Genomic DNA, 26,221 nt, shown 5'->3' on the forward strand with positions numbered 1-26,221 from the left:
AGCATTACACAGAGCCTGTAGTCGTCGCTCGAGCCTGCACCTCAAAAAGACAACATGTTCACCGCGAGATCCGCAGATTCTCGCACGTTCCACCAGGCGAGGTGACGCAAGAGCGGCGACGGCTTGCAGTCGGGCTAACGCGGTAGCTGACCAGCGAAGTCGCAGAGCATGAACCATCGACTTCACTAAAAACCACCACGGAACGGCGCAAGTTCCCATATCAAAACTTTGCGTATAACAATAAACTGCAACTACAGTGCAAGTAGGTACGAGCATACCTATGCTAGCTATCCGGATAGCTCTCCTCTATTTAGCTGGTTGGCACGAATACCTACCGGCACTTCATCGACTAACTCTGCAGTTAGTCGAAGGCTCGCAGGGAGGCACAACATTTTTTTTAGGTTTAAAATCCACTTCCCGCAAAACTGATTTGTAGCGGTTTGCCACCGTCTCACTCTCAAATCAGCGCCGCGTGCTACAAGCAAGACCCAGGCACCGATGACCCTCCAGCTGCAGCAGCAGCAGCAGCGACGCCGCCGCGTGCGGAGGCTGGCGCGGCAGACCGCGGGCGTGGCGGTGGTGGTCGCAGGCTGCGCGGCCGGCTTGGTGGCCATGAGCAGCCGCTTGCTGGCCGAGACGGCGGCGGACACGCGCGCGCTGGCCGAAGCCTCGTCCGACTCGGACTCGTGCGGCGAGCTGGCCAGCTGGGAGACCAGCGGCGGCATCGTGCTGTACATCATGGCGCTGGGCTACATCTTCGTGTCGCTCGCCATCATCTGCGACGACTACTTCGTGTCGGCGCTGGAGAAAATCTCGGACGCGCTGGCGCTGTCGCCCGACGTGGCGGGCGCCACGTTCATGGCCGCGGGCTCCTCCGCGCCCGAGCTCTTCGTGTCCCTGGCCGACAACGTGTTCAAGAAGCCGGCGGAGAGCCTGGGCGTCGGCACCATCGTGGGCTCGGCCATCTTCAACATCCTCATCATCATCTCGCTCTCGGGGCTGCTGGCGGGCCAAGTGCTCAAGCTGGACTGGCGCCCGCTGCTGCGCGACTCGCTCTGGTACACGTGGTCCATCGCGGTGCTGGCCTTCGCCGTGTGGGACGGCACCATCGACGTGCTGGACTCGGTGATCATGGTCTGCTCGTACGCGAGCTACATCGGCTACATGGCGTTCAACGAGCGGGTGGTCAACTTGTGCTGCAAGCGGCCGGAGGCCGACGCGCTAGAGAAGGAGGAGGAGAAACTGACAACGATGACAGAATCTACGTCGGATACCGCGTCGACAGCGGAGGTGGTTGTGGCGACTGGCGACGTGCAACATTCGCTGGAAGAAGAGGGGCGCTCGCACAGCCAGCATGGGTTTCTCGGCGAGCAGGACAAAATGAATCCGATGCTGCGCTCCAAGTACCGCATGTTCCAGGCGCAGCAATTGCTGCACCACACGCACTTGACAGAAGAGCTTGTGGACGTCGAGGCACCAGCCTCACCTGGGAAGGTTGTTGTGAAGACAAGTGGGAAGGACCCGTCGAGCGACGTGGCTGCTGCAGGAGACACCGAGGAGCAGCTGCCCAAGTACTTCGATGACGTACTCGTTCCACCCGAAGGCGCTCTGGCCAAAATGTGGTTTGTGTTCACGTGGCCCATTGTGGCGTTGGCTCGCATCACGATCCCAGACTGCCGTTACCCTGCCTTCTCTGGACCCAAGGGCTACTCCGCGACGTTTGTGATCTCCATCATCTGGATCGGCGTGCTTTCACACTACACCGTCGCCTTTGGGACCAAGTTCGGGTGCATCACCGGCATTCCGTCGGCACTCATGGGACTCACTATCATTGCCGCAGGCACTTCCATTCCGGACGCGCTAAGCTCGATCCTCGTGGCGCGCGATGGCCATGGCGATATGGCTGTGTCCAATGCACTCGGCAGCAACGTGTTTGACATTCTGTTCGGCCTAGGGCTACCATTCTTCCTGTCAAACCTAGTGTACAGCGAGACCGTGCCCGTATCAGGAGACGACCTGGACGTCTCGATTGCCATCCTGTTCGCCGTGCTTCTGTTCGTGGTGGCAGTACTGGTTTCGTCGCGCTGGAGGTTATACCCACTTGCTTGCGCGTTCCTGTTGATGCTGTATGCGGCATATGTCGTCTTTTCGTACCTGCGCGGTCTAGACATCATCTAGAGTGCTGAAAGAACTACGGTTGCAGTGCTGGTCGGATGCATGCAAGTTGAATTGAAGGGCACCGGTGCGTGCAGCCTTTAGATTTATATTCATTCAACGCGCTTTAGAGTTAAGGTTTGTAGTGAATGCCGCTGGAAAACGCACAGTGGACTGAAAACTAAACGCGGGAACATATAATGGAAGTACCTTCTTCCCCGTTTTCGCGCTGAAGAGGTATGGTACACGTTGGGTGTTTACAAACGCGTGTGAACATGATAAACATGTCACGTGGATGGACATCACTAATCCTTGCTTGATGATGCTAGGTGCAATGTATACTACAATGGCATGCTATGTTTTAATACATGTACATGTACGCCTTGCCAACTCGATGATGCTAGGTGCAATGTATACACTGGCGTGTGCGCCTTGCCAACTCGTTTCTGTGCTTTGGGCATAATCTTCTCGATTGCTGGCCACAAAAAGCTGTTGCGTTCGTGGCTTCGACATGTCTACCTCGCGTTTGTCGGGTCCATCTTGATGTCTCGCTCGAGCTTGATTGTCCAGTGTCACACACCTCGACCACTGAGTCGACGCAGCACGGTGTCGGCGACAGCTCTTCCGCAAAGGCGCGCTTCCCAAAGGACATGTAAGCAGGCTCTCTGACTGATAGGTACACGGTCGCTGAAGAAACCTACTGGTACTGTAGCAGGCGCAATGTGGACAGGCATCGACTAAGCGTTACTAGCAAGCTGCATGAGCAAGCTATGCTCCGGCCGCACCGGCTCGGTGTTCAATGTACACGCCGATCACGTGGCTTTCGCAAATGTCGCTGTTGAACATTTTTCCGATGGGACCAGCCCTGATGTTAACTGCATCTCTCGGGCGAAGCGGACGGAGACCAAGCAGACGATAAGCCCAGCGTACCAGGTATTTAATTTAAAGGTATGTATGCCGCTCATGTAGAGCCCTCGACATCAATATTATGCTTATTGGGCTCATGCCGATGCACATTTGCACGGGTCTTACGCGAGGAGAAGTTCATGAGCAACAGCTGTGCGCTTGACTGGGTTGCTGCTGGCGAGAGCGCGTCCCCAAAGGAAAAGAAACGCGGCTTCCTAGGCGCCCTTGTCCGCCGGCGCTTCGCTCCGCGTGCCGCAGCGATTTGAGCGGAGACTCGTGGGGTGCTGAACACGCCGCTTCATTATAAGATACAGCAGGTCGTATAGTCGGCAACATTAAGAGGTCTCGTTACGCACTGTACAAAATATGCTATTTCGGAAGTTTTGTTTTCAAATCGCGGTGCATCGAGTGCTTTTTTTCAATCTCGTGTCGATGCTAGCGAAGAGAATCCAGCTCGAGCACTGGCAAGCGTGCAGAGCGCTGTGGCTGGCAGTAAACGAATACGCAGCCCTGCGTCGCGAGTCGCCGCAGCGAGCACATGCGAAACGTCCTGCAGGAGCACCGGAGCACAACGCGTCCTTTTCTCGCTCGACCTGGTTGCATCTGGGCATGCTGACGCTGACACCTGCACCCCTGAGGTGGCATAGCGTTGGTCATTCTACTACTTTCTCTGGCGAGCACCAGTCATGGCGAGCCCGCAGCCTAAAACGGAACCCGGCGCGACACCGGAACTGGATGCCGCGGAAATCGAGCGGCGGCGCAAGCAGCGTGACCTCAAACGGAAGTCCCGCGAGCGCAAGAAGGTGAGAGCAATTGACGAATGCAATGCGGTGGCGCTTGGAAACCGCAGGCGATCGATTGGGTAACGGGCCGACTGACTGATTTACCGGTGTGTGCGTTGCCAATCTGTCCGCCACAGAGGAATCTCCTGGAACTGCAGACAACCGCGCAGGCACTTGAGCTCGAGTACAAGCAGCTCTTCGCAGCTAAGCTGATGAGGGAGCAACAGAACCTTCAACAGGAGAAAAGCGTGACCGTGAAAACCGAGCCTAACGCGACGGATCTCGAGCAGTCCCGACTGGTGGAGCTGCAAGAGAAATACAAGGCCGTGCGGCAGGAAATGCATGAGCTGCGCGAACAGATGACCGGTTTTAAGCAGAAGCTGGAGGAGTACGAGCGATTTATTGCGATGCTGGACGGTCACCTCATGGGATTTCAAGACACGCAGATACGGGAGGAAGAGCCGACCAGTTGAACCCGTGGAGTGCAGTGCGATTTCAACAGATACAACGGATGCCCAGACAGTCACAAGGTAGCATAAAGGGCAGGCAGACAAGACTTAAGTGGAAGCCCCGGGCGGGCACAGTAAGAGCGATGGAAGATGGTGGTTGACGAGGGGGGGTAATTATCAATCAACGAGCGGAACTATTAGCGCAGCTCCCGAAGAAGGAGGCTCCGCTTTCCGCGGCATGAGTGGTTAGCCATTTCTCGGCGTCGATGATGGTGCAGGTGGCATGTGCAGAAGGGATAGGCAACGACGCCCAATGCGAACATCCATACATTACACTACATTTCGTACGTTGGACGTAAACATTGCATATGGTTTCGTGAAGCCCGTCAATTTTCCACTGCTTGACATGCGTATGGTAAGGATTTTCGTACCTAGTCGAACAAAACTCCTTATACATGTATAAGGTTGATTAGTCGACCACGATTTAATTTACCTGCAAGCACTTGGCTGCGCTAAAACGAAAGAGGCGATAGCTTCCCCATACGAATTGTTCCAATCAAACTGTTGGTATTATAGGTCAAATAACTATGACCAACGGTAGGATATTCCAGCGGACAGGTTCATTTAGAGCCCTTTCGGGAAATTTCGTGTGCACAAAAGCATTTATAACTATCACACATTACCCTCTTCACTTGAATATTGTATAGGCTTGACTCTTTTTTTTTTTTTTTTTTTTACCAAAATATAGCGCCACCGGGACACAAAAACCACGGCATTTTACACCAAATCAGGCTGTATGCTTGGCCAGTGCTATCAGAAGGTATACTAATATCAAGTCAATTTGTCCCATGTATGCTTGTGACTCCGCCAAATTCGACGGAGTGGTTATCGCGACCTTCAGTCTGAGACTTCAAAAACTCCGGGCGTAATTCTTATCTCTAAATTCCCACACAGATTAGGTACGGTAATATTTAAAGTTCGCACACTAGGTACGATTCGGTTAAATGCGATCGGAAAGTTCAGCCACCCACAGCCTCCCATTGCTCAATTGCCGGAAGGACGCCACGTGGATCACGGATCGAGCCGCAGCGGCTGTGGTTCTATGGCTTCTGCGCAGGATAACCCTGCGAGCGGTAAGATAAATGTTCATGTGTTCTCGTATGGATACTACTGACATGTCTTGTATCTCTTCATTGCACACGCAGCAGGTCGACGCTTGCGCGACAAGTCAAGGATAAGCCTTAACTACATGTACGCTGCGCGTGGGATCGAGAAGGATGACAGCAGCGATGCTGACTTCATTCTGGAAGAGGAAAACGAATCTGACAGCCGTGAACACCTTTCATTTGACGAATCCAGCGCTCAACAATCAGGTGAAGTGATTTCTTCATAGGAACCGGGAGTAATCTGGTGGTAGTGACTGATGTGGTTATGTAACTTCTCGTTAAGTTTCTTTATGAATTTTTCTTTGGTGCGGTGGATACTGCCTAGCCTTACATTCACGGGTGCTGCATCTTTTCCTTAACCGAATGAACAGTGGTGGCACTTTAACAGGAGGGTCATTGCCGAGGCGCAATCTCCAGATATCAAACTCCGTAGAAATCGCTTCAAGGTGGTCTCAGTATTCCACAGGGAAACCATTTTCGATAGCTGTACCTATCACTTTCATTATCGCTACGGCTAAATTATCTTCCACGCCAAAACTCACAGGTTCATCATCATCGCGTCCGATCGGATCATCCACCGTCTCCTTGTTATCCGCTAGTTGCTCCAATTGTCGGTCCACATCGATCCCCAAATCAGACAGCACGTCTATACCTGAGATGAATACATCGTCATCTTCTTCCACCACAAGGCAATCGCTGGGTTCAACAATATTCACGTGTCCTGCAGCCGTGTTCAACTTCACATTAGTTTGACTTGTCCACTTGTTGTTAGATTATGTCCTCCAAATGTTGTGCTGTCACTGGTTTGTCAATAACCATTAACTTCACCGAGCGATCCTTTTCCATTAATTTCTGAACATGTCCACTCCCAATCGCACTCACTTCAGCCCCGGTATCTGCGCAAAAGGGCATTGATTATTTTCCATTAAGCTCAATTGTACGAGCGGTTTCTGGCTAATACTCTTTGATGCACCAATGATGTTGTTGGTAATGATGGAAGTTGTAGTGGGTCTAACTTGACTTACTACTTTAGCTTACACGTCGCGCTACGTGTATGAGGAAGCGTAAGTACTTAGTAATTACTTGAGTTAATTATATTTGAATACACAAATATAATTTAAATAAGAAAGGATTCCAAGTGACTTAGATTAGGTAAAATGAGAACTGTATTGTTTGTAAATTGATCTTCCTCCTAAATCTGCTAAAACTGTTTATCATCTATGAAAGGGGTTGGCAGCGGCTGGCTGTCAGAGCCCCGCTAATATGCATGTCTCTGATAGGTAGAAAGATGCTGTTTTCTACCAATAGGATTTTTGGGTATGTGTGGACCACTCATTGTGGTGGCCCACTTCAATGTATCCATTGGTGTGTCTTACACCAAGGTGAGGAAGTATCCAAAACTTTTAACAGCTAACCTATCTGTTAAATCCACAAGTGGCTTGCAGCCACTTGTACGTGTAACCCCGTTACACCATCCCCCCCTTAAGGTTAGACGCGCGGGGTCTCCGCACGTCAATCTTCGGAATTGACCATTCGTTAATTCTCCGCGTTTGGAGAAGAAATCCGCGCTCATTCAACGATGAGCGCGCCTCCGAAGAAGACCTCGAAGTCGGTGGGGAGTCATCTCTCCATCGACGACTACTTCGAACGCCAGAAGGCGAAGTACGGCGACGTCGTCGACTTCGACGACGACGATGAAGACATGGAGGGCGAGGAGGACTCGCCCTCAAAGCGTAAAGACTCAGTGTCGAGCGAATCGCTCGACCCTCATGCGAAGAACATTCGCCCGCGTGAAGGGGACGAATCGGACGCTTCGAGCTCGAAGCGTTCGCGTACTGAGAGCAATACCCCACTCGCTTCCGCTGGGGCTCTCAGTACTCCGCGCGCTGCTACTGCAGCGCGTGATACTAAAGCTCAAGGCTCTCCGCGCGCTGCGCCTGCAGCGCGCGATCCGTGGATGCCGTCTGCGTCCGAGATTACGGACCGGTATGGGAACTCGGTACCTCCGAACGAGGTACCGCTGTACGTATGCAGCGCCATCAAAGATGACGCTGTGGCTGCTGAGCTGCACTTTGATGCGGAAACGCATCAAAGGCGCGATTACTACATCGGACTCTTTCATGAGCTCCGATGGTTTCAAAGCAAGAAGACATCTTCTCGCAGCAAAGTGCCCGAATGGCAGGCACTTTGTCAAAGCTGGAACGCCTTTGTTGAGAACTTCAACAAGAGGCCGAGTGCTTACCGTGATCGGATTAAGCAAGCGCGTGATCGCTTCGAGACGTACTCGAAGCGTGGAAAACTGGAGCAACTTCATGTTGCTGCTGAGGAGGCGAATGTGCCGTGCGCTGTGCCCGAGGGCTTTCAGTGCACGAAGTGCTTCAGGCGCGGTCCGCTTGAGCGACCGCGACCTGAACGGGTACACGTCGTTCCGTGTGCCCGAGAGTCTCAAGAGCTCCGTGCTAAGTTCTTAGCACGTGAGGGTTCGGGCGCTGGCGATGTTCGCAGCGCTCGTGTTACTCCGCTGCGCCAGCGCGTACTGCTCCTCGTACGCCCTCACCATTTCCGGAACGTCCTCCAGCAAGACGTTCCGCGGCTCCCATGTATCTCGATGGGGAGGAAATCCTCTCCAACGAATACGAAAACGAGCCCCTTGAGGGTTCGTTTTCGGGATACTATGGTCAACAATCCGCTCAACAATCCAGCGGGTTGAGCCGCGGGCGTCACGGATCGGCGGTGGCGGGGGTGAGAACACGCCCCGGGTATGATCAGCCCCGGGCTGATCAGTATGCGCCTCTCCACGACCGGGTGACCGCCGTGGAGCGTCTTCAGGGCGCTGAGTTCGCCGCCCTGAAACAGGAGCTGGCGAACCAGAAGGCCCAAGTCGCGGCGGTCTCGCAGACCGCCTCGAATATCCAGGTCGAGCTGGGGACCCAGATGAAGGGGTTGCTCCAGCGCGTCCGCGCGCTGGAGGAGAGGCTGCTCGTCGCCGAGGCCAAGTCCTCCGCTTCTGCCTCGGCTCCTGCCGAGGCTTCGGGTCAGCCGAGCTAGATGGCTCGTGCTGCAGGTATGGCTTCAGCCGTCCGACGTAAAAGGTCGGATGGAGGCGCATGCTAGACGGTATGTCTAGCGTGTATGCGTTGCCGTGCCGTGCCAACACAGTGAACGGCCCGATGAAGCGCGGAGCAAGCAAGCTTGCTCCGAAATCCGAAACTGCATGTCTAGGCAGGTTTTGTGTAGCTAACAAAACTAATGAACCAACTTTAAATTCATTTGTGTTGCCTCTGCCCGCATTGTCTGCGTTCAGCTTCTGTTGATCAACAGAAGCTGCTATTGTGTCTTGGACAAACCGAATTACGGCTTGTCTTTTGGTGATGAAGTTGATTGCGTCCGAGCTGAAGTCATTCAGCTCGCTCTCCGCTAGAGGCCCGGCCTCTGCGTGGTTCTTTGCGGTGTCTGCGCCCTGCGCAGACCCGTAGTCGTTAGCCTTGTTGTTGAGGGAGTCTGCGCCCTGCGCAGACTCATGTGGTTTGTCCATTGTTGCAGCTGACAGTGTGCAAGTGTCAGCGGTTTTCTGCGGCTGCTGTATTGCAGTCGTAGATCCTCCCCCACTTAAAGTGGGAGCCATCACTCCGAGTAAACTCGGTAGACGTGGATGCCGCATGGCATTCACGTAGAACGGTGTATGCCCGATCGAGGCATGCACTGAGTTATTGATGGCAAACTCTGCCATCGATAAGCACTCACTCCAGTATTGGAACGAGTGAGCGTAGCTCTTTAACATGTCGACGAGCACGCGATTCACGCGCTCGGTTTGGCCGTCCGACTGCGGATGATCCGCAGTCGACATTGAAAGTTGGCTCTAAAGAAGTGTAAACACTTCTTGCCCCAGTGCGACGGCATGCCATGGTGTTTGAACACCATGTCGACGAACAGACGGGCCGTCTGCTTCGCGGTCACTTCTGCCGGCACCGCAGCAAGATGTACCATCTTGCTGAAGCGGTCGACGAAGACCACAACACCGGTGTTCCCTCCGCTGTCCGGGGGAAGACCAAAGATGAAGTCCAAAGACATGGACTTCCAACACTCCGACGGAGTCGGTAGTGATTGCAGTGGAGCCTGCGCGAATGGCGCAGGCTTTACGCGTTGGCATACCTCGCAAGCACGGATGTACTTGCGCACCCACTTATACTGGTGGTGCCAGTAGAAGTCGCGCGTGAGAAGGACGTAAGTCTTCTCACGTCCGAGATGTCCCGCAGTCGGGGCATCATGATACTCGTACATGATCCTGAGTCGCAGGTCATGGTCATTCGGCACGACAACGCGATCCGCGTTGTCGTCGACTGCGTTGTAAAGCAGTAGTCCGTCGTGCACACGAAAGCGGTGTGCACGCGCTCGAAGGTGCTTGGGCAGCTTCTGACGGGACTTGTCAGAAGGCGCTGTGCCATAGGCCAGCAAGAGTTTCGCGTCCGCGTCGTGCGCGTACGCGGCCTTCACATCATCCAACAGGGACGATGTGGGTTTGCTTGATCGCATGACGTCAATAGCATTGACGTCAGCAGCTTCCGCGTAGTCCGGTCGACGTGATAACGCGTCGGCCACTACATTCAATCTTCCGGGTTTGTGTTCGACCCGGAAGTTATACTCCGCAAAGAATGAGGGCCATCTCGCCATTCTTTGTGATATGTGTGGCGACTTCACTGCGGTGCGCAGTGAAGCATGGTCGGTGTAGACCACAAATGGTCTACTTCCAAGCAAGTACACTCGGAACTTTGCGAGTGCGTACTTCATGGCAAGGGGTTCCTTGTCATGCACCGGATAGTTGCGCTCAGCTGGCTTCAGCTGACGCGATTGGTAGTAGACGACACGATCACGGCCCTCGTGATCGTGCTGCATCAACGCGCATCCGATCGCGAAATCGGATGCGTCACACACTACGTGAAATGGGCGATCTTGGTCAGCCACTGCCAAGATCGGCGCCTCAGTCAAGCCCCGCTTGACTGCATCGAATGCTTTTTGGCAATCGAGTGTCCAAATCCACACAGCTTCTTTCATAAGAAGCTGCGACAGCGGGCGGATGTTGCCCACATAATCCTCCACGTACTTGCACAAGTACGTGGCCAAGCCAAGGAACTGCCTCAGTTCCTTGACACTTCAAGGCGTTGGCCATTCGTTAACCACTCTGACCTTTTCTGGGTCAGGGCGAACACCATTCTTCCCTACGAGACACCCGAGGACGGGTATCTCGCTCGCCCCGAAGATACACTTCTTCAGGTTCGCGTAGAGCTTATGCTTTCGCATAAGCTCAAGTAGCTTCCGGAGATGCACCCTGTGCATCTCTACGTCGGTCTTCCCGTCCACAGCTCGGCTGTGGATGAACACATCATCGAAGTAGCTCGGTGCGAAGTCGCGCACCGAGCGCAACAAGTGCGTCACGCACCTGTTGAAGGTCGCAGGGGCGTTCTTAAGCCCCTGCGGCATTACCAGCCATTCCCAGAGCATGCCGCTTGGCGTGCTCACTGCTGTGAGAGGGATATCGCTCTCACACATTAGGATTTGATAGAATCCATCTCGCAAGTCGAGAGCACTGTAAACGGTGCTCCCGGCCATCGAATCGATGATAACATCTTTTCGCGGTATCGGCGTCTGCGCCGGTACCGTCGCATCGTTCAGCTTGTTGTAGGCATGAACGATGCGCCATCCGCCCTGTGGCTTTTTGACACAGAACGTCGGAGCACTGTGCGGGGACTTTGATTACCGCACTTGTCCTGCTTTGCGACGACTTTCAAAGAAGTCGTCGATTGCTTTTACTTGCTCTCGCGGCAGTGGCCACTGCCGCGTGACACAGTACTTCGTGCCCGGCACGAGATCAATCTCGTGCTGAATGCCCTTATCCTGCGGAAGCTCCGCAGGAATCTCTTCCGGGAGTACGTCTTTGTACTCCCTCAACAATTCGTAATAGGGACTCGACCTTAACGAGTCCCAACCTTGTTCCTCGAAGCGCTCTCGCTTCGTCTTCGCACTGAGAGTGTCTTCACTCTCAGTGGTATTTCCCATGAAGAGCTGCCTCAGCTCTTCGCTCTCGCTCTCCGTTCTTTCGCTGTTCGAAAGAACGCAGACCTGCTCGATGCGTCCATCGTGCAAGTCGCGTGTGAAGCGATTCCAGCTCATGGCTGGAAGCGAAGTCAACTCCGACGCCGACGTCGGAGGATTAGCGAGTTCCATCTCTCATACTGGAATCCAGTATCGGTGCGCGTCAAGACGCTTAGCGTCTCGACATCCGGCGTCACCGCCTCAGTCTGCCCAGCAGACTGCTCTTGATGCGGCTCGGTCCCGGACCGAGACTTGCGCAGCGTTCTCCGCTTGCGCCGTCTTCTTGTTGTGCGGAGCCCGGCTCCGCACAGTTGTTCTTCTGGTCCAGGCCCGGCCGTGGACAGTTGTTCGTCGGCGGACCCTGTCCGCGGGCGCGCGGTATCAAGCCTGGCTTGACCGCATGTTCCTTCGTGCAGCCCGGCTGCATGGCAATGTGTCCTTTCGCCGGCAGACCCCATCTGTGGGCGCGCGATATCAAGCCCGGCTTGATCGCATGGCGCTTCGTCGTGCAGCCCGGCTGCACGACAGCATGCAAATTGCGTCAGTGCGGTACGTTTGCAACCGTCCGCACTGTTTGCAGCGTCAACTCCCGGAGTTGACACGCCTTCGTCACCTCGACGCCATTCATTGGCGGAGGCCCTCGTGACCGAGGGTGCGTCGGCTCCCGGAGCCGACGCGTCGTTGTCGACCTGACCTCTTCGGGTCAGGGACTGTCCCTTACATGCTTGAACGTGGGTGTTGGTTCCCGGAACCAACACATCTTTTTCTTCCGACGTCGGCAGCATTGCCGACGTGGGTCTCACTTGTGCGCGCCCTCGCGCACTTCTTGGGCACTCCGGGACAGCGGCATTAACCCTTTCACTACCAGAGATTTCTTACGGGTCTCCTTGGACCTATGGCTCCAGCAAATCAATTCAACGCACAGGGGAAAAAACGACCAATCAAAAACACCAATTTTTACACGTGGCGACGGTGGTTTACTTCACGGTACTCCCAATCAAAAGTTTGAGAGGTCGAGCTACATGCCGTCGCGCCCTGGTCAGTGTCGCTACAACGGCAATGGTCTATGGAAGTAGGAGCCGTTTGGGGTGGACATCACGGCGAGCCCACTGAGGATGCTGACCTCCGAGCGGTGGCGTCGGAGCCCGCGCGCTCTCGACTCAGCGTCATTCCGTTATAGCATTATCCCAAGTATGCGTGCTTAGCCGAGCACCCCATGTAGTAGCAGTTTCAATCTACATCCGCCAACCGCTCGCACTCCTGCACATGCAATCCTGCGTAACATTCACACTGGCTTGCTATAACGCTATCACTGTAAGCTTATCTAGTTTGGTTAGGATTCTGTAGCGTTGCCTGATGTATGAATTTGAATATTAGCTCGTATACATTCGAACCTGCTCCGCACCCTTCCAGGCCAGGGTCCATGTCGGTCTCCCAGTCTCACGTGTCGTCGTCGGCTACATTGAACAACGCATCGAAGTTCTTTTGTCCACGAAGGGGAGGCGGGGCTGCTAGCTAGACGAGAAAACAATTATGGCAGGTCACACGAACTGTTTGTGGCTCGTGCGGTAATGCATTTTACAGGTCCATGGAGACCTGTTAGGTTGTACAGTGCTTTGCCGTCGTCTCGTAGCTTTTAGTTTTGGCCAATCGCATCTTGCGATTAGACCTCTTATGGGTCCCTATGGACCTATAAATCACTCCAGCTGGCTGGTAGTCAAAGGGTTAAGCGCTGTCTCGACTGGTAAGCCGCGCGCACCTGCTGGTGCGTGCGCTGCGGTAACAGGGCCATCGCTCTCTGTTCCGCTGTCGCGTCCGAAGCGCACGAGCGTGCGCTTCTTCCAGTCTATCACCGGATCATGCCGTGCAAGCCACGGCATGCCCATTACCACGTCGAACTTATCGTCCAGGTCCAGGACGATAAAGCGTTCGACAAACACTCGTTGTTTGTACGAGAAGCGCACGTTCACGACGCGCTTCTCGGTCTTCACGATGGCACCTGTTGCCAGTCGTACCTCCAGAAGACTTCGAGGTACATTTACCTCCTCGAAGTCAAGTCTCGACAGGCTTTGTAGTCGAACAAAGTTGTTCGACGCGCCTGAATCTACCAAAGCTCGAAGAGAGTCACTCGCTCTCTTCGTGTAAATCTTCAAGATGACTAGGTTCGGCCTGTCATCTTGTTTTTTGCAGTGAGAGCTGGTCTCACTGGGGGCTGCAGGCCTCAGTGTCGCGTGCCCGATGTCGGCACGCGCGACTGCATTACCAGTAGGGCGCCCCGCGCCTACTGGATGTTCGCGTTTTTTGTTGGTCCGCGGCGATGCCTAGCATCGCCACGACGGCCACCTCCAGGGGGCATGGGAGCTGTGCACTCCCGTGCAAAGTGACCGATCCTTCCGCAACGGAAGCATCGCACGTCGCCTCCCTGCTGCTGGTAACCAGCAGTTGTTGCGTTCGAGAGGTCCATTGGTTCTGGACCTCCCGTCCTCGCTACCGGGCGCGGTAGCGGCCTCTGTACGTTTACATGGAGTTTAGCCTGCCGCAGGCTAAACTCTTCTTGCATGGCAAGGGTGATTGCAGCTTCGAGAGTACTCGGGTACTCTCGGAAGAGATAGGTCTTCACGGGCCCATCTCTAAGTCCTTTCATGAACGTGACGACCTTGGTCGCCCCGTCAATCGGGTTAGTCACGATATTTGATACCAAGTATCGTGCGCGCTGCGCGTAAGCATGGACGTCATGCTTACCCTGCTGAAGGTCGAGGAACTCCGCCCTCGACCGGAACTCGTTTTGCGGGGGATCAAACGCTTGTTTGAGCTCCTCTTTGGACACTGCGTACGTGCTGAAGCACGTAGGATCGGAGAGTCGGCGTCCATACGCCCAACTCCTTGCGCGTCCGCCAAGGCAGGACATGGCGAACGCGACATTCGACAGCGGGTCGACGATGCGTCGAGCCGCTATGGCTGTGTCGAGCTCGACAAGCCACCGAAGGAGAGGCTCGCCATCTCTTCCCACGTAATTGCTTACGGTCAATTTCAATGATTGAGCACGCGGTGTCGTCCCTGACGACGCCGTCACTGAGGAAGCAGCATCACGCTGCTCCTTCATGATGAATCGTAGAGCAACACCATGTTGCTCCGTCGGCGATAGCGTACGCAACATCGTAGCTATCGCCGCTTCTCCAATGACTGTTGACAGTCGTTGGAGGGCCTCCCACTCTGGGTCAGACAGGTGGGGGCAGTCAGCGCGTGCAACATGCGTTGCAGGCGTGTTGGAGCTCTCCATGGGCACCTCCGTGCTCATGTGGTTCTCGGCTCCGCGTTCGTACACCTCGTACGAACGTCAAGCAGTCGGTTGTTGGACGGACTTCAAAGTGCTACCAGGTGTAGTGGGTCTAACTTGACTTACTACTTTAGCTTACACGTCGCGCTACGTGTATGAGGAAGCGTAAATACTTAGTAATTACTTGAGTTAATTATATTTGAATACACAAATATAATTTAAACAAGAAAGGATTCCAAGTGACTTAGATTAGGTAAAATGAGAACTGTATTGTTTGTAAATTGATCTTTCTCCTAAATCTGCTAAAACTGTTTATCATCTATGAAAGGGGTTGGCAGCGGCTGGCTGTCAGAGCCCCGCTAATATGCATGTCTCTGATTGGTAGAAAGATGCTGCTTTCTACCAATAGGATTTTTGGGTATGTGTGGACCACTCATTGTGGTGGCCCACTTCAATGTATCCATTGGTGTGTCTTACACCAAGGTGAGGAAGTATCCAAAACTTTTAACAGCTAACCTATTTGTTAAATCCACAAGTGGCTTGCAGCCACTTGTACGTGTAACCCCGTTACAGAAGTGATGATGATGGAAATGACGAATTGGTGGGCACGGAGTACATGCCTCGAAAGTATGTAAGCACACATTGCGGTGAATACGAAGCGCTTGCCAAGGATCAGAATAAGATTCTAAATGTGTTACCGAGTTTTGCATCTGGAGTCATCGAGACATGTGCGCAATTTGACCAAGTTTTCAAGGAGTACTAACTACAGAACAACCTCAAGTTCCGCGTTCGATCCTTGGAAACAATGGCGTTGTATAATAGGTTTGATTGTTTAGTGCGATGATACAATTGAAATTGACGATTATATTGATATTTTGATTAATGTTCAGCACCCATGAAGACCAACTACCCCGTGGATTTCAGTGGTCCTACGACAGCTATCGTTGTACTAATGGCGTCAAGCAAGGGTCACGGGCACCTCGAAGTTGCTCGGAGGCTGTCGAGCCATTAGGGCTGAGGTAGGAAAAGAGAGAGAGAACCGGAGAGGAGATCACAAGAAGGAAAGCTGGAAAGTGAGTGTATTTGTGTACATGTTAAAGGAGAAAGACAGTTGTACTGGGGCTTTGGAGATCGAAGCCTCGGACGCGTGGCAGCTCTAGGAACCACCAATTCCAATATATGTATCCCTAGAGTTTTGTACCCACGTCCGTAAAACGTCAATTATGCTTTGTGATGGTTTTACAATTTACTGCTTTGCATGGTGGGACTGATAACTGACAGCCTCTCTCGAGCTCAATTATGCTAAATTGAAGGACCGTAAATACAAATCAAAAATAATTTTCTGAGAGAGTAACTGCCGCCCCCCCCCGCCGGCCCGTAGCTGTGAGTTCGAGCCTGACAGAACAGCTTGCGGACAGGTCTCCGACTCATTGAGTGCCTTTTAAGGTTAAGGACATTATCACAACCTCTGTTTGCACAATGATGACTCGTAGTGGTGGTCGGACAATCGTATGCCAGAACCAGAGCGAAACGTCTGAAAAATATGCACTTTGTGTTTTATATGCTGCCAATGATTGTATGCAAATATATGGTTTTTTACACTACTCTGGGCAGAATCCGTGAATGTCGAAGGAACCATGACAACGTTCGATTCGGCGGGTACATAATTAACGCAGTACAGCCTGCGCTCCGGTTCCGATGTTTTAACCTCATCAATCTTGTGCGACCGGGGCGTGGGCCCCAAGGACTAAGGTCACTTCTCTTCGGCCGCGTCGCAAGCTCGGAGCGCCAGTGTCTTTTGCTCGTTGGCCTCCCGCTAGGCCACGCCGGTAACACTCGGCACACAGTGAGCCACGTGAGAATCAACGGAATATACTATATGTGTCGCCGAGGCTGCACTGCTTCTCCACGAGCCGCCAAATCACGTGCACAGACTCGTTCATTCGCGTGGTCGCGATTCCCTTGAAATCGCTCGGCAGCGTTCACATAGCAGCCGCTTGATGCACGGCGACTGTTGACTTAGCAGCGTCTCGTGCAAGTTATGCTGCCACATCGCGTCTTTATCCTCTGTTGGAGGACGCGGCGGCTGGACCTCGAGCAAATCCTCGAACCGGGTCAGCGGCTTTGCACGCTTGTGCTGCAGCTCGTCCAGCGCGCGTTGCTCGCTCAGCGCGTTGAGGTGGATGATCAGCTTGCTCTTCCGTGAAGCGAAGCGCAGGGGCTTTCCGTTGAACCACAGCGAGTCGACCGAGCTCTTGTCAACTTGGGTCTTGCTCATTTTACTTGATATATTGAAATGAACCGAACACACAGTGCAAGTAACCCACTGCAATGTATTTCTCTTTGTCCCCTGTTCATATGCCTACTACTCTAGACCCGTGCTCGGTACCTAGAGGTAAAAGAGGAAGTGCGCACGTCTTCGGGCTGTCCTCGACGGGCTCGCTCCTCGACCTCTAGTCGTCATCCCACTATGAATGGCAGGCAGCGCTCTGTCTGTATTATCCAGATCGCAGCAGGCGATCTGAACATTTTCCTCTCGTAATTGCTAATGTAATATTAACGCCTTAAAAAATTCTCGACTGGCAGACAGATGTTGCTCTGCGAGTGGGGCGCGCGCTGCGCGTCTCCACGTTCAACACCGTGGTCGCGAAAATATCTTTCTCTTTGGCGACCGCGTTGAAATCAGGCTCTGGTAAATCACACTTCGCTCGAACACGGCCATATATACTAACGAAAAAGATGCTATGTGCCTGTTGCTTTTCCGTCTCGCTCTCTCTACTGTCTCCGAAGGCATCAAGTGCGGGTCCCGATGAAAATTCTTCACGGGAGGTGGTCCTACGCTGCCCGTATTTCCCTGACTACGGTAGCGTGACCTAGGCCATAGTGACCTCCGGGTGAACAGGCTTCTAACAGTCGAACTGGGGGCAATGCGGTGGGGAAAGTCTGGCGATACTACCATCTACTCGCATCCACCTAGTAGTCTTTGAATTTGCGCTTGTCGTCGACGGCAGGAGAGAGCGTCAAACTTGACAATTAACTTGAAGTTGCGTGAAAACCACCCGAGGCTTGCAACCCAGACCATTCATAATCGCAACTTAACTCTAGGTGACACATAGAAGTGCGATTCTAGCCATAATCTGATTTTAATTCGTAATTGATAGCTTTCGCGACAAAGACTAATTCGTTTTCAAAAAGCACAATTTTGTACTCGCCAGTTAGGGATCCCAATATTGGTACCCACCGCGCCTGAGTGTGGCGAGGCGGGTGAGCGCCTTTTGCCGCCCAGGTGTATAGCACGATGCCACGGGGCCGCCCGTCCGGAGAATTACTCCTCCTTACGGATTTTCCCAATGGGGTCAGACTCCGATAGCAGCACTAGGTGCTCCCAACGGAGGTGCCGTGTGACCTTGTGAATCCCTGTAGGTGTCGTTTATCTTCAATAGAACGAACTTCACCTGGTGAGTTGTCTTCACAATGATAAGGTCTTGGGTGTGGAGCGCTTACGTTACTTCAAACGTAGGTCTCCACGACTGGGGTTGAGATCACAAGCAGATCCTTCCAGCCAAACCTTCAAAATCAGAGAGTTAATATGCAAATATACAAATATACAGCCGCTACTTATTCTTTGGGGGGCCCTTGAGCGGGGGGCCCGTACACCGGTCTAGTGGGGTTTCTTCCGGGCCACCGGTCGAGTCCGAAAGCACCCTTCACTCACGCGCACTAGCTCCCGCAAGGAGATAATTAGCTCCAGGCGGAAGACTTTCCAAACGTTCAACTCCCAAAAGGAGAGCAACCTCCGGTCAGACAATATACAATCCTATCACACAGTAGTCAATCAATCGGATCTAGGGGTGACTACACACAACTTCCTAGAAACGCAGTTAATATGAAATGGGACCTCCGAACGAAGGACCAACAACTGGAATATGAAATAGGACAGGTCACCTCGGAGCGCGCGTCGCCCGATCACCGCCTAACTTGGTCTTAGCCTTTGGGAGAGTTCCACGGCGGTATTCGCGGTCACGACGCGTCCAAACGCAGGTCTTGTAGCTTAGGGCCGCCGGCAGGGTTAATCCCTCCGGTCGAGGCTTGTTCCTCTCGCTTACTTGACAGCACACCTCGTCCCTGGGGACGGGGAAGCACTTGCGCCCTTCTTGGCAAATTGAACTCTCTGATTATCTTTTCTTAGGCTTCTGTATCCACTGTTCTCTCTGGAATCAGCTCTTTTATCTTGGTTTCACTATAGTCGGGGCGTGGCGTAATCACGTCGCATGTCGAGCAGGTCATGGATAGGGCAGGAATCTGGTCAGTGCATAACATATCATGGTCGGTCGTTAACATCTTGGTCGGAGTATACTTGAAACTTGGAAGGCCTTTCTGGGTACAAATCAGGCTGGGACAGGGCGCGACCGGTCGCCCATCGAAGATCTTCGTCCGGAGCCTGGTGTCTGGAATCCTGCGTCCGGGGTCCGGAGACCAATGAGTCTGGAGTTTGACTTGACTTCACTATGGCGGGAGTCTGGACGATCTTGAGCAATATTCTTCGGCTCTCTGTCTGGACTTGCTTGAGCCTTCTTTCTCGCTTGTGTCTTCGCTCTTCTCTTGTGCTCTTCCGTCGCATGTCTTACGGGCCTGTCGCTGGCCGGGTCACTGAGCAGAGACTTGGGCAAATTTTCTGGAGCCGCTTCGTGTCAACCGTCCCTCTCATTCCAATCTCTCATAGAGGAATTTACTCCCGAACTGATAGGTTGCGATGAGACCACGCGTAGCAAGGCGGACGAAAATGTCCAAACGTCGGAGTGGTCCGGAGGGCGGCAAGGTAGCCCAGCTCGCGGAAGTGGCCTCCCTTCTTTGTCCCATGTCGCGTCAGCCAATCGGGTCGCAAAACATCAATCGGAAACTTCTTTCGTCGAAACGCAGCCAAATCGCGATTTCCCATCAGCCAAACAAGACGATGGTGGTCGCGCCTGCAGCGAGCGCCGCGAGCAGCGCCCCGGCCGGGGCTGGCTCCGCCACACCAGGCGTAGGCAATGGACCTCGTCCGAGCGCCTCTCGTAGCTCGAGCGATGAGAGCGAGGCGGAGGAAGAGGAAGAGGAGGAGGAAGAGGAGGAGACGGAGTGGCAGCCGCCCGCCCCGAAAGGGGGGACTCCGGCCTCCGGGTCCAAGAACAAGACGCCCACGCCTCCACCCAGCAGAAGAGCCTCGAGCCCGGTGAATCAGCCACAAGGGTCAGGTGCCGCGGTCCTCAAGAGCCTTCAAACGCTCGACACAGAGCAAGCGAAGGTTCTCCAAGCGCAGGATCGGCTTTCGTCCGGGCAGGGCTCCACGCCTAGTCAGCCTGCGGCGTTTGACATCGCGCCAGGGGAGGCTCCAGACACCACCGTCCGGGTTGTCGGGATTCCGGCGACCGAGAGACACAACGACGGCAGGATCTTCCTGCAAGATGGCTTCGGTGGTCTGGAGGCATTGGTCCAGATGGAGAGTGTGGGGGCCACTGAGTTGGCCCACCTCTACGACTTCTTCGAGGAAGACGACGTCATCAGCGACTGCATCCTGACTCCGCGCGAGGATCCGCTTTCGGAGTCCGAGCTCACGGCCCAACTCAAGAGCTTCCGGGTCAAGCGCGAGCTGGCGAGCATCCTGTCTCAGTTCGACGCCAAGCAACTGGCCTATCGAACGTTCGGAACGGTGTCCCTCCTTCGGAAGGTGACAGCCAAGTACGACATGATCAAGCGTCGACTGGGACAGGACGCAGCAGTGAAGTCGGAGGTCGAACTTCAGGAGGAAGTTCTTCGGCTCAAGCGCGCGCAGCAGTTCCAAGCGGACTACTGGGTCTCCAAAGTGGCGGGGCTCCAGAAAGAGAAGAACGCGACCATGGCTCAAGCGCGTGCTGACTTCCTACTTCTGATGGAGGAGCGTGAGAGCGACGTCCGGGGCTTGCGCGCTCAAGTCAAGACTTTGGAAGCGGAGTTGAAGGTCGCGCGGGCGCCTCGACCGACCCTGGCTCCACGGTTGCAAGGACCGCGTCTCCGAACGGCTCATGTGATGAACTTTCTCCACGCGCACGCGGCGGTCATGATGAATTGGCCTAGGCTCCGGGACCTCTTGGACCATCTGGAGTCTGGAACCCCAGTCCCTCCAGAGTGGCAGACTGTCATTACGGTCATGGCCAACGACAATCTGGGGTTCCAGGCACCAAGCTTCGTTCAGCTGGACCCGCTTGCGGACGAGGATGAGGAGATCAAGGAGAGTAGACCGCCTCCGCCGGGTCCTGTCATCGACTTGTCGCAGGGTTCACCGTCCAAGACATCCGGGTCCAAGCGCAAGCGTTCGGGTCAAGCGGAGTCCCTTCCCAAGTCGAAGTCCAAGTCGAGCAAGGTGGCTCCGGACCAAGTGCAGGAGTTCCCAACAGACTGGGTTCCGGACTCGAACTCTCGGTGCCGTCCAGAGGAGTCGCCTCTGCCTTTGTCGAGCGCGAAGGACCGGGCACACTTGGCGGACTATCCGGTCGTCTGGAAGGACTTGCGTCCTGATCTATAGCTCCTGATGAAGGATGGTCTGGAATTCCCGGATGCACTGGACTTGATCAATCAGGACAAGTGCCTCCACTCGAGGTTCCCCCTGTATCACCTAGTGGCCATGCTCGTGTCGATGATGCGCTGGCACCGTCTGGATACTGCACTGTGGACTAAGCACGTGCCGCGTCGTTACTTGTCAGTCGCCTCGGTTGCTCTGGACAGTCTGCGCAAGGTCGACGACGATGTCCCGGAATGGGATGGCTCGCTCCCGAGTCTCAATCCAGACGCAGTTGAGCTCGAAGAAGACGAGGACGACGAGGATGACGAGGCTGAAGACAAGGACGAAGAATACGACCCTCAGTAAGATCCGGACGACGGTGTCGACGACGAATATGACGGAGGCAACGGGGATGATGACGCAGGCGAAGTATCCGACCACGGTGAGGCAGACGATGATGATAACGGCTCTCCGGATGGCATCCCTCCTAGCATCGCTAAGCGAGCCTCCAAGCGTCGACGTCTGAGTCAGTCTTCAGCTGAATCGGACACGCCCAAGAAGCTCAAGCCGGAGACCAAGTCCAAGTCGTCGTCCAGGAAGAAGTACAGATCCGGGATCAAGGCGGAGTCCAAGTCTGGAAAGTCGAAACGCCGCAGCTCTGGAGGCCCGACTGCACTCGCGGCCAAGCGTCCGGCCAAACTGACGGCGAAAGAGCGACGACGGATTGAGTCACCTGGCCCGAATGAAGTGTCCTGGATGTATTTTGGCGTCCGTATGAAGCCTGGTAGTCCGACCGCACATGCACCATTCCAGACGCTGGGTTTTCCGGATTTCGAGCCAAATCGACCTGATCTGGACATCTTGAAAGACCGTTGTCAACCCGACGAGCTCAAGGAATTCCTGGCTACACATCCCTGGGCCAAGATGTCCGGTGAGCGCCGGGCGGAGTTCTTCTTCCACCGGGGTTCCAGTCTCAGCACAAGTGCGATCAAGGCAATCGAAGATTGGATCGATTTCATGGAAGACAACGCAGAGGCGTTTTGGCATGCGCTCCATTGGATTGTGCTGGATCGGGACTGCGACTCCAAGTTTGTCCGAAAACTCAGCCTCCGGCGTGGCAAGAACCATGAGAGCGTCAGGAAGCGGGCTGCCACCAAGGAGAAGCACATTGACAAGGTCGTCCCGGCTTCCATCTGGAACGAGCCGGGCATCTGGAAGTTTCCCAAGCGTGTCTGCTACTGGATCCTGATGAGTCGGGACCACACCAAGCCTGGAACCGATGTCCGCTACACTCTGAAGGAACAGATGGAGCTTCTGGATGCTCGCGAGCCGGCTCGTACGGAATGGGGACTCTGCTCTTCGGACGACGAGCGCATCGCCCATCTGCCGGAAGATGTTCGCCGTACTCTGATTCCAGCCGGACAGCGTGACTCGATCGAAGATTAATCTCCGGACCAAGTCGCAGGCGTAGCGTCCGCACTCATTCTGCGTAATTCCTCTTGAATACATCTTCTCCTTTTTTCCTCATTCCTATCTTTTGTCACCTAAGTCCTGAAACACCACGCTCTCAGACTCCAAACTTCACCTTTCCAAGACTCTCCACTCGTTCTCCACTTGACACTCCGAAATATCATATCTGAACTCACATCGCAAACCTATCGATTCAAAGCACGTTCCGTCGAGGGGCACATTCACGCAGTCGATCCAGTTCAGACATGTACTAGGCTCTGGGGTAATCGTCCCCAGCCTGCATCGTCTGGAACCGGGCTCGTGCACGTGCACCTTGATTAAACGCGTACAGTAATGCTCCACAACTGAGCTGAGACACGGGCAACCATTCGGGGTCGTCGTACCCTTTCCATATAACGAGGTACTCTCGAGTGCGTCTAGACGTTCGGGTCCGTTTAGACCACCTGAGGTCCAGAATATTCTCCACTTCATACTCGTCACGCTATGAGTCTGGCTCCCAGCTGTCCTCCGTAAGTAAGGCCGCATCGAAGTCATCGTCTCCGGACACTTCGACCTCTCCGACTGGACGCTTCGGGAAGAGGGCACGTGGCTTAAGTCGACTGACATGTACCCAGGGATTAACCCGGTACCCAGTGTCATCAATCTTGAGCCTGACTCGGAAGTCGTCGTGCATCTCCTCAATCCGGAAGGGGCCATGCCACATGTGGGCAAGTTTACGCTGAGACCCGGCTGGACTTTCGGAATGTATAGCCAGACCGAATCTCCCTTCTCGAACCCAGCCTTCAGTCGTGCGGACAGCTCTCTCCACCTTTGCATCTGGACCTCAGAACGCTGGCGCTTCGCCTTCTTCTGCAGATCCTCGGCACATGCTTGCGCATAGCTATATTGCCGCTGAAGCTTCCGACGCCACTCATAGGCAGTCCGCGCCGGAACGCTAGAGGGTTTCGGACCCAACATCGCAGACAGCGTCCCTTGAGCGTCCCAACCATGCACCAGGTAGAAGGGTGTGTCCAGACGCGTGGCATCAAACGACGTGTTCAGAGCGAACATGAGCCTCTCCGCGTGGTCGTCCCAGTCACTTTGGTCCGCCTCAGCAATGTACGCTCGGATACTTCGAACAACAGTCTGGACGGAACGCTCCTGTTGACTGTTTGCTTGCGGACGATAAGCGAGAGTGGCTCGCTGCTTGCTTCCCAGAAGCTCTCTGAACCGTGTGAAGACTTCACTCATGAAGCGGGGGTCCTGATCATGTCGGACCATGGAGCTCGCTCCAAACCTCCGGAAGACACACTCTTCGTAGACCTCTGCGACGTCTTGAGCAGTAGTCGACCGCATGGGCTTGCACATCACGAATCCGGAAAACGCATCCTGGAACAACAGCAGAAAGGTGTTTCCACGTTCGGCATGTGAGTGACAAAGTCCATCGAGACAATATTTCCGGGCGACGGTCCTTCGTTGGGCGGTCGTCCCTTGCCACTCGTACAGTCGACACACTCCTTGACACAACGCTCAACATCGGCGTACATCCCCGGCCAGTAGAATTCCGAATGGAGTCTCTCGTACGTCCGGGTGACACCTTGGTGACCACCTTGGAAATCCTCGTGTGCGTAGTGCAGCATGTCTGGCCGCAGGGATTTCGGGATCACCAGTCTCGGCTCATCTACAAAGTCGCGAGGGCGGTCTCGAGTCGATCGGGCCAGACGGTATAACACATCCCGAGCATCCAACGCAAACAAGTCCGCCACCTTGGCGATCTTGCGGAGCCTTCTCGGCGAGAATTTGTCGATATCCCCTTTCAGGAACGACTTGATTTCGGACAAGTAGGCATCCTGATCCTGGTGCGTCCTGATCCTGGTGCGTCCTGATACGTCTCCACCGTTCGGCCTGATACTCGAGGGGACCCATGGGTCGCTGAGGTTCACCATCACCAGGAGGAGCAATGTCCTCAACTCCCGGATCCGGATGCACGGCGTCCTTGGTCTTCGACCTTGTCAACGCGGCGAAGACTCTTGCCGCACGAGAGAGCGGCGCGGACTGCGGGTCTGCAACCACTGCGTCAGTTTCCATCCGGGCCGAAGTCTAAGGACGCGGAGATGGGTCTCCGTCCAAATGGACCACCTTTGGCTTCATCAGCTTCTCTGCGATCTTCGACACTCTTTCCGGGTGTGTCCGCTCTTCGGAATCCTGAACGGTCCAGGACACTCCGAGCGCCAGCGTCTTCGACGTCAGGTAGTCGGCAGCTTGGTTGTACTCGCGCTTAACATGGACCAGTCGCAACGTCCGGAACTTACCCTTCTGGACTTCACACTCAACCAAGTGTATCTGGAGGTTCGGCTGGTGACAGTTGATGAGACCTTGGACTTGTTGAATCACGATCCGAGAATCTCCCACAACCACCAAGTCTTCGACCTGACGGTCGAGCGCCATCTGGATTCCTTTCAGGTATCCATGATATTCCGCATCGTTGACTGTCACGTCGTCCAAAACAAAACCTCGGGCTTCGAGCACCTTCCAACCTGGGAGCTGCCAAAGTATACATCCGCAGCTTCCTCGCCGAGTCGACGTCTTGGCCGCACCATCGAAACTCAAGACGACGCCCTGATAGGTATCGTCGAGCATCTCCACACTGAGAACTGGGGGCTTCTGAACGCGTCCCTTGGCAGGTATCAGTGCTTCCGCGACTTCGTCCAAATGTTCACGTGGGGTGATCCCAGCTCCCATGATAGCCGCCAGACCGTCTTCATCCTTCTGAACCTTCCGGACGGTGATGTCCCAGTGTGAGAGCATAACCCCCCACGGAACACAGCGTCCGTCAGCGGATTTCGACTGGAGTATCCACTTGAAGACTGAGTGTCGAGTGTAGACTTCCAGACGACAACCCTCGAGACGTGTTCGGAAGACTTGAAGGACTCTTAACACAGCAATCACCTCTTTCTCAGCTATGTGATATCGGAGCTCAGCGTCATTCAGAACTCGTCCAGTAAACCGCACCGGTTGGATCTTTCCATCGTATTCCTGACCGAGGACCGCGCAAGCAGCCCAACGGTTGGCATGCGGGATGATCACGAACGACTTTGTCCGGTCTGGATGCCGGAGCAGTGGGGTCGAAACGATCTTCTTCTTGAGAATCTCGAACGCAGCCTTGGCCCTGGTGAGATCTCGTCCGGCTTGCACTTGGTCGTCTGAAAGCTCGTACAGGACTGCAGCCACTACCGGAAAGTCTTCAATAAACTTATGATAGTAGTTCAGACTTCCAAGGAAAGACTGCACTCCTTTCAGAGTCTTCGGGAATGGCAGGTCTTGAACTCCCTTAGCGATTTTCGGAACTGCCCGAATCCCCTCTGCACTAATTTCGTGCGACAGGTATGGAATCGACAGCTTCCCAAACTCACTTTTCGGGAGACTCGCAG

The 26,221-nt window shown here is 54.4% G+C and overlaps 4 protein-coding genes across 4 annotated transcripts; 3 read left to right on the forward strand and 1 right to left on the reverse strand.

Moving 5' to 3' along the window:
- Positions 1-498: 498 nt before the first annotated feature.
- IUM83_05093 (Ca2 :Cation Antiporter (CaCA) Family) lies at positions 499-2,178 on the forward strand (the record flags this gene model as incomplete). Its single annotated transcript, XM_067929208.1, has 1 exon — positions 499-2,178. The coding sequence occupies one exon, from the start codon at positions 499-501 to the stop codon at positions 2,176-2,178; it is 1,680 nt and encodes a 559-aa protein (XP_067794577.1).
- Positions 2,179-3,746: 1,568 nt separating this feature from the next.
- IUM83_05094 (uncharacterized protein) lies at positions 3,747-4,315 on the forward strand (the record flags this gene model as incomplete). The annotated part of the gene is made up of 2 exons (XM_067929209.1): positions 3,747-3,863; positions 3,980-4,315. 2 exons carry the CDS (start codon positions 3,747-3,749, stop codon positions 4,313-4,315), a joined length of 453 nt encoding a protein of 150 aa, XP_067794627.1.
- A 1,078-nt stretch (positions 4,316-5,393) lies between these two features.
- Positions 5,394-5,751, forward strand: IUM83_05095 (Glycoside-Pentoside-Hexuronide (GPH):Cation Symporter Family; the record flags this gene model as incomplete). Its single annotated transcript, XM_067929210.1, has 3 exons — positions 5,394-5,424; positions 5,497-5,664; positions 5,741-5,751. The coding sequence occupies 3 exons, from the start codon at positions 5,394-5,396 to the stop codon at positions 5,749-5,751; spliced, it is 210 nt and encodes a 69-aa protein (XP_067794575.1).
- An 11,012-nt stretch (positions 5,752-16,763) lies between these two features.
- On the reverse strand, positions 16,764-17,102 carry IUM83_05096 (uncharacterized protein; the record flags this gene model as incomplete). Its single annotated transcript, XM_067929211.1, has 1 exon — positions 16,764-17,102. The coding sequence occupies one exon, from the start codon at positions 17,100-17,102 to the stop codon at positions 16,764-16,766; it is 339 nt and encodes a 112-aa protein (XP_067794573.1).
- Between the last annotated feature and the right edge of the window lie 9,119 nt (positions 17,103-26,221).

This window comes from Phytophthora cinnamomi, assembly GCF_018691715.1.
Source record: "Phytophthora cinnamomi strain GKB4 chromosome Unknown Contig23, whole genome shotgun sequence".
Lineage (NCBI taxonomy): Eukaryota > Oomycota > Peronosporomycetes > Peronosporales > Peronosporaceae > Phytophthora > Phytophthora cinnamomi.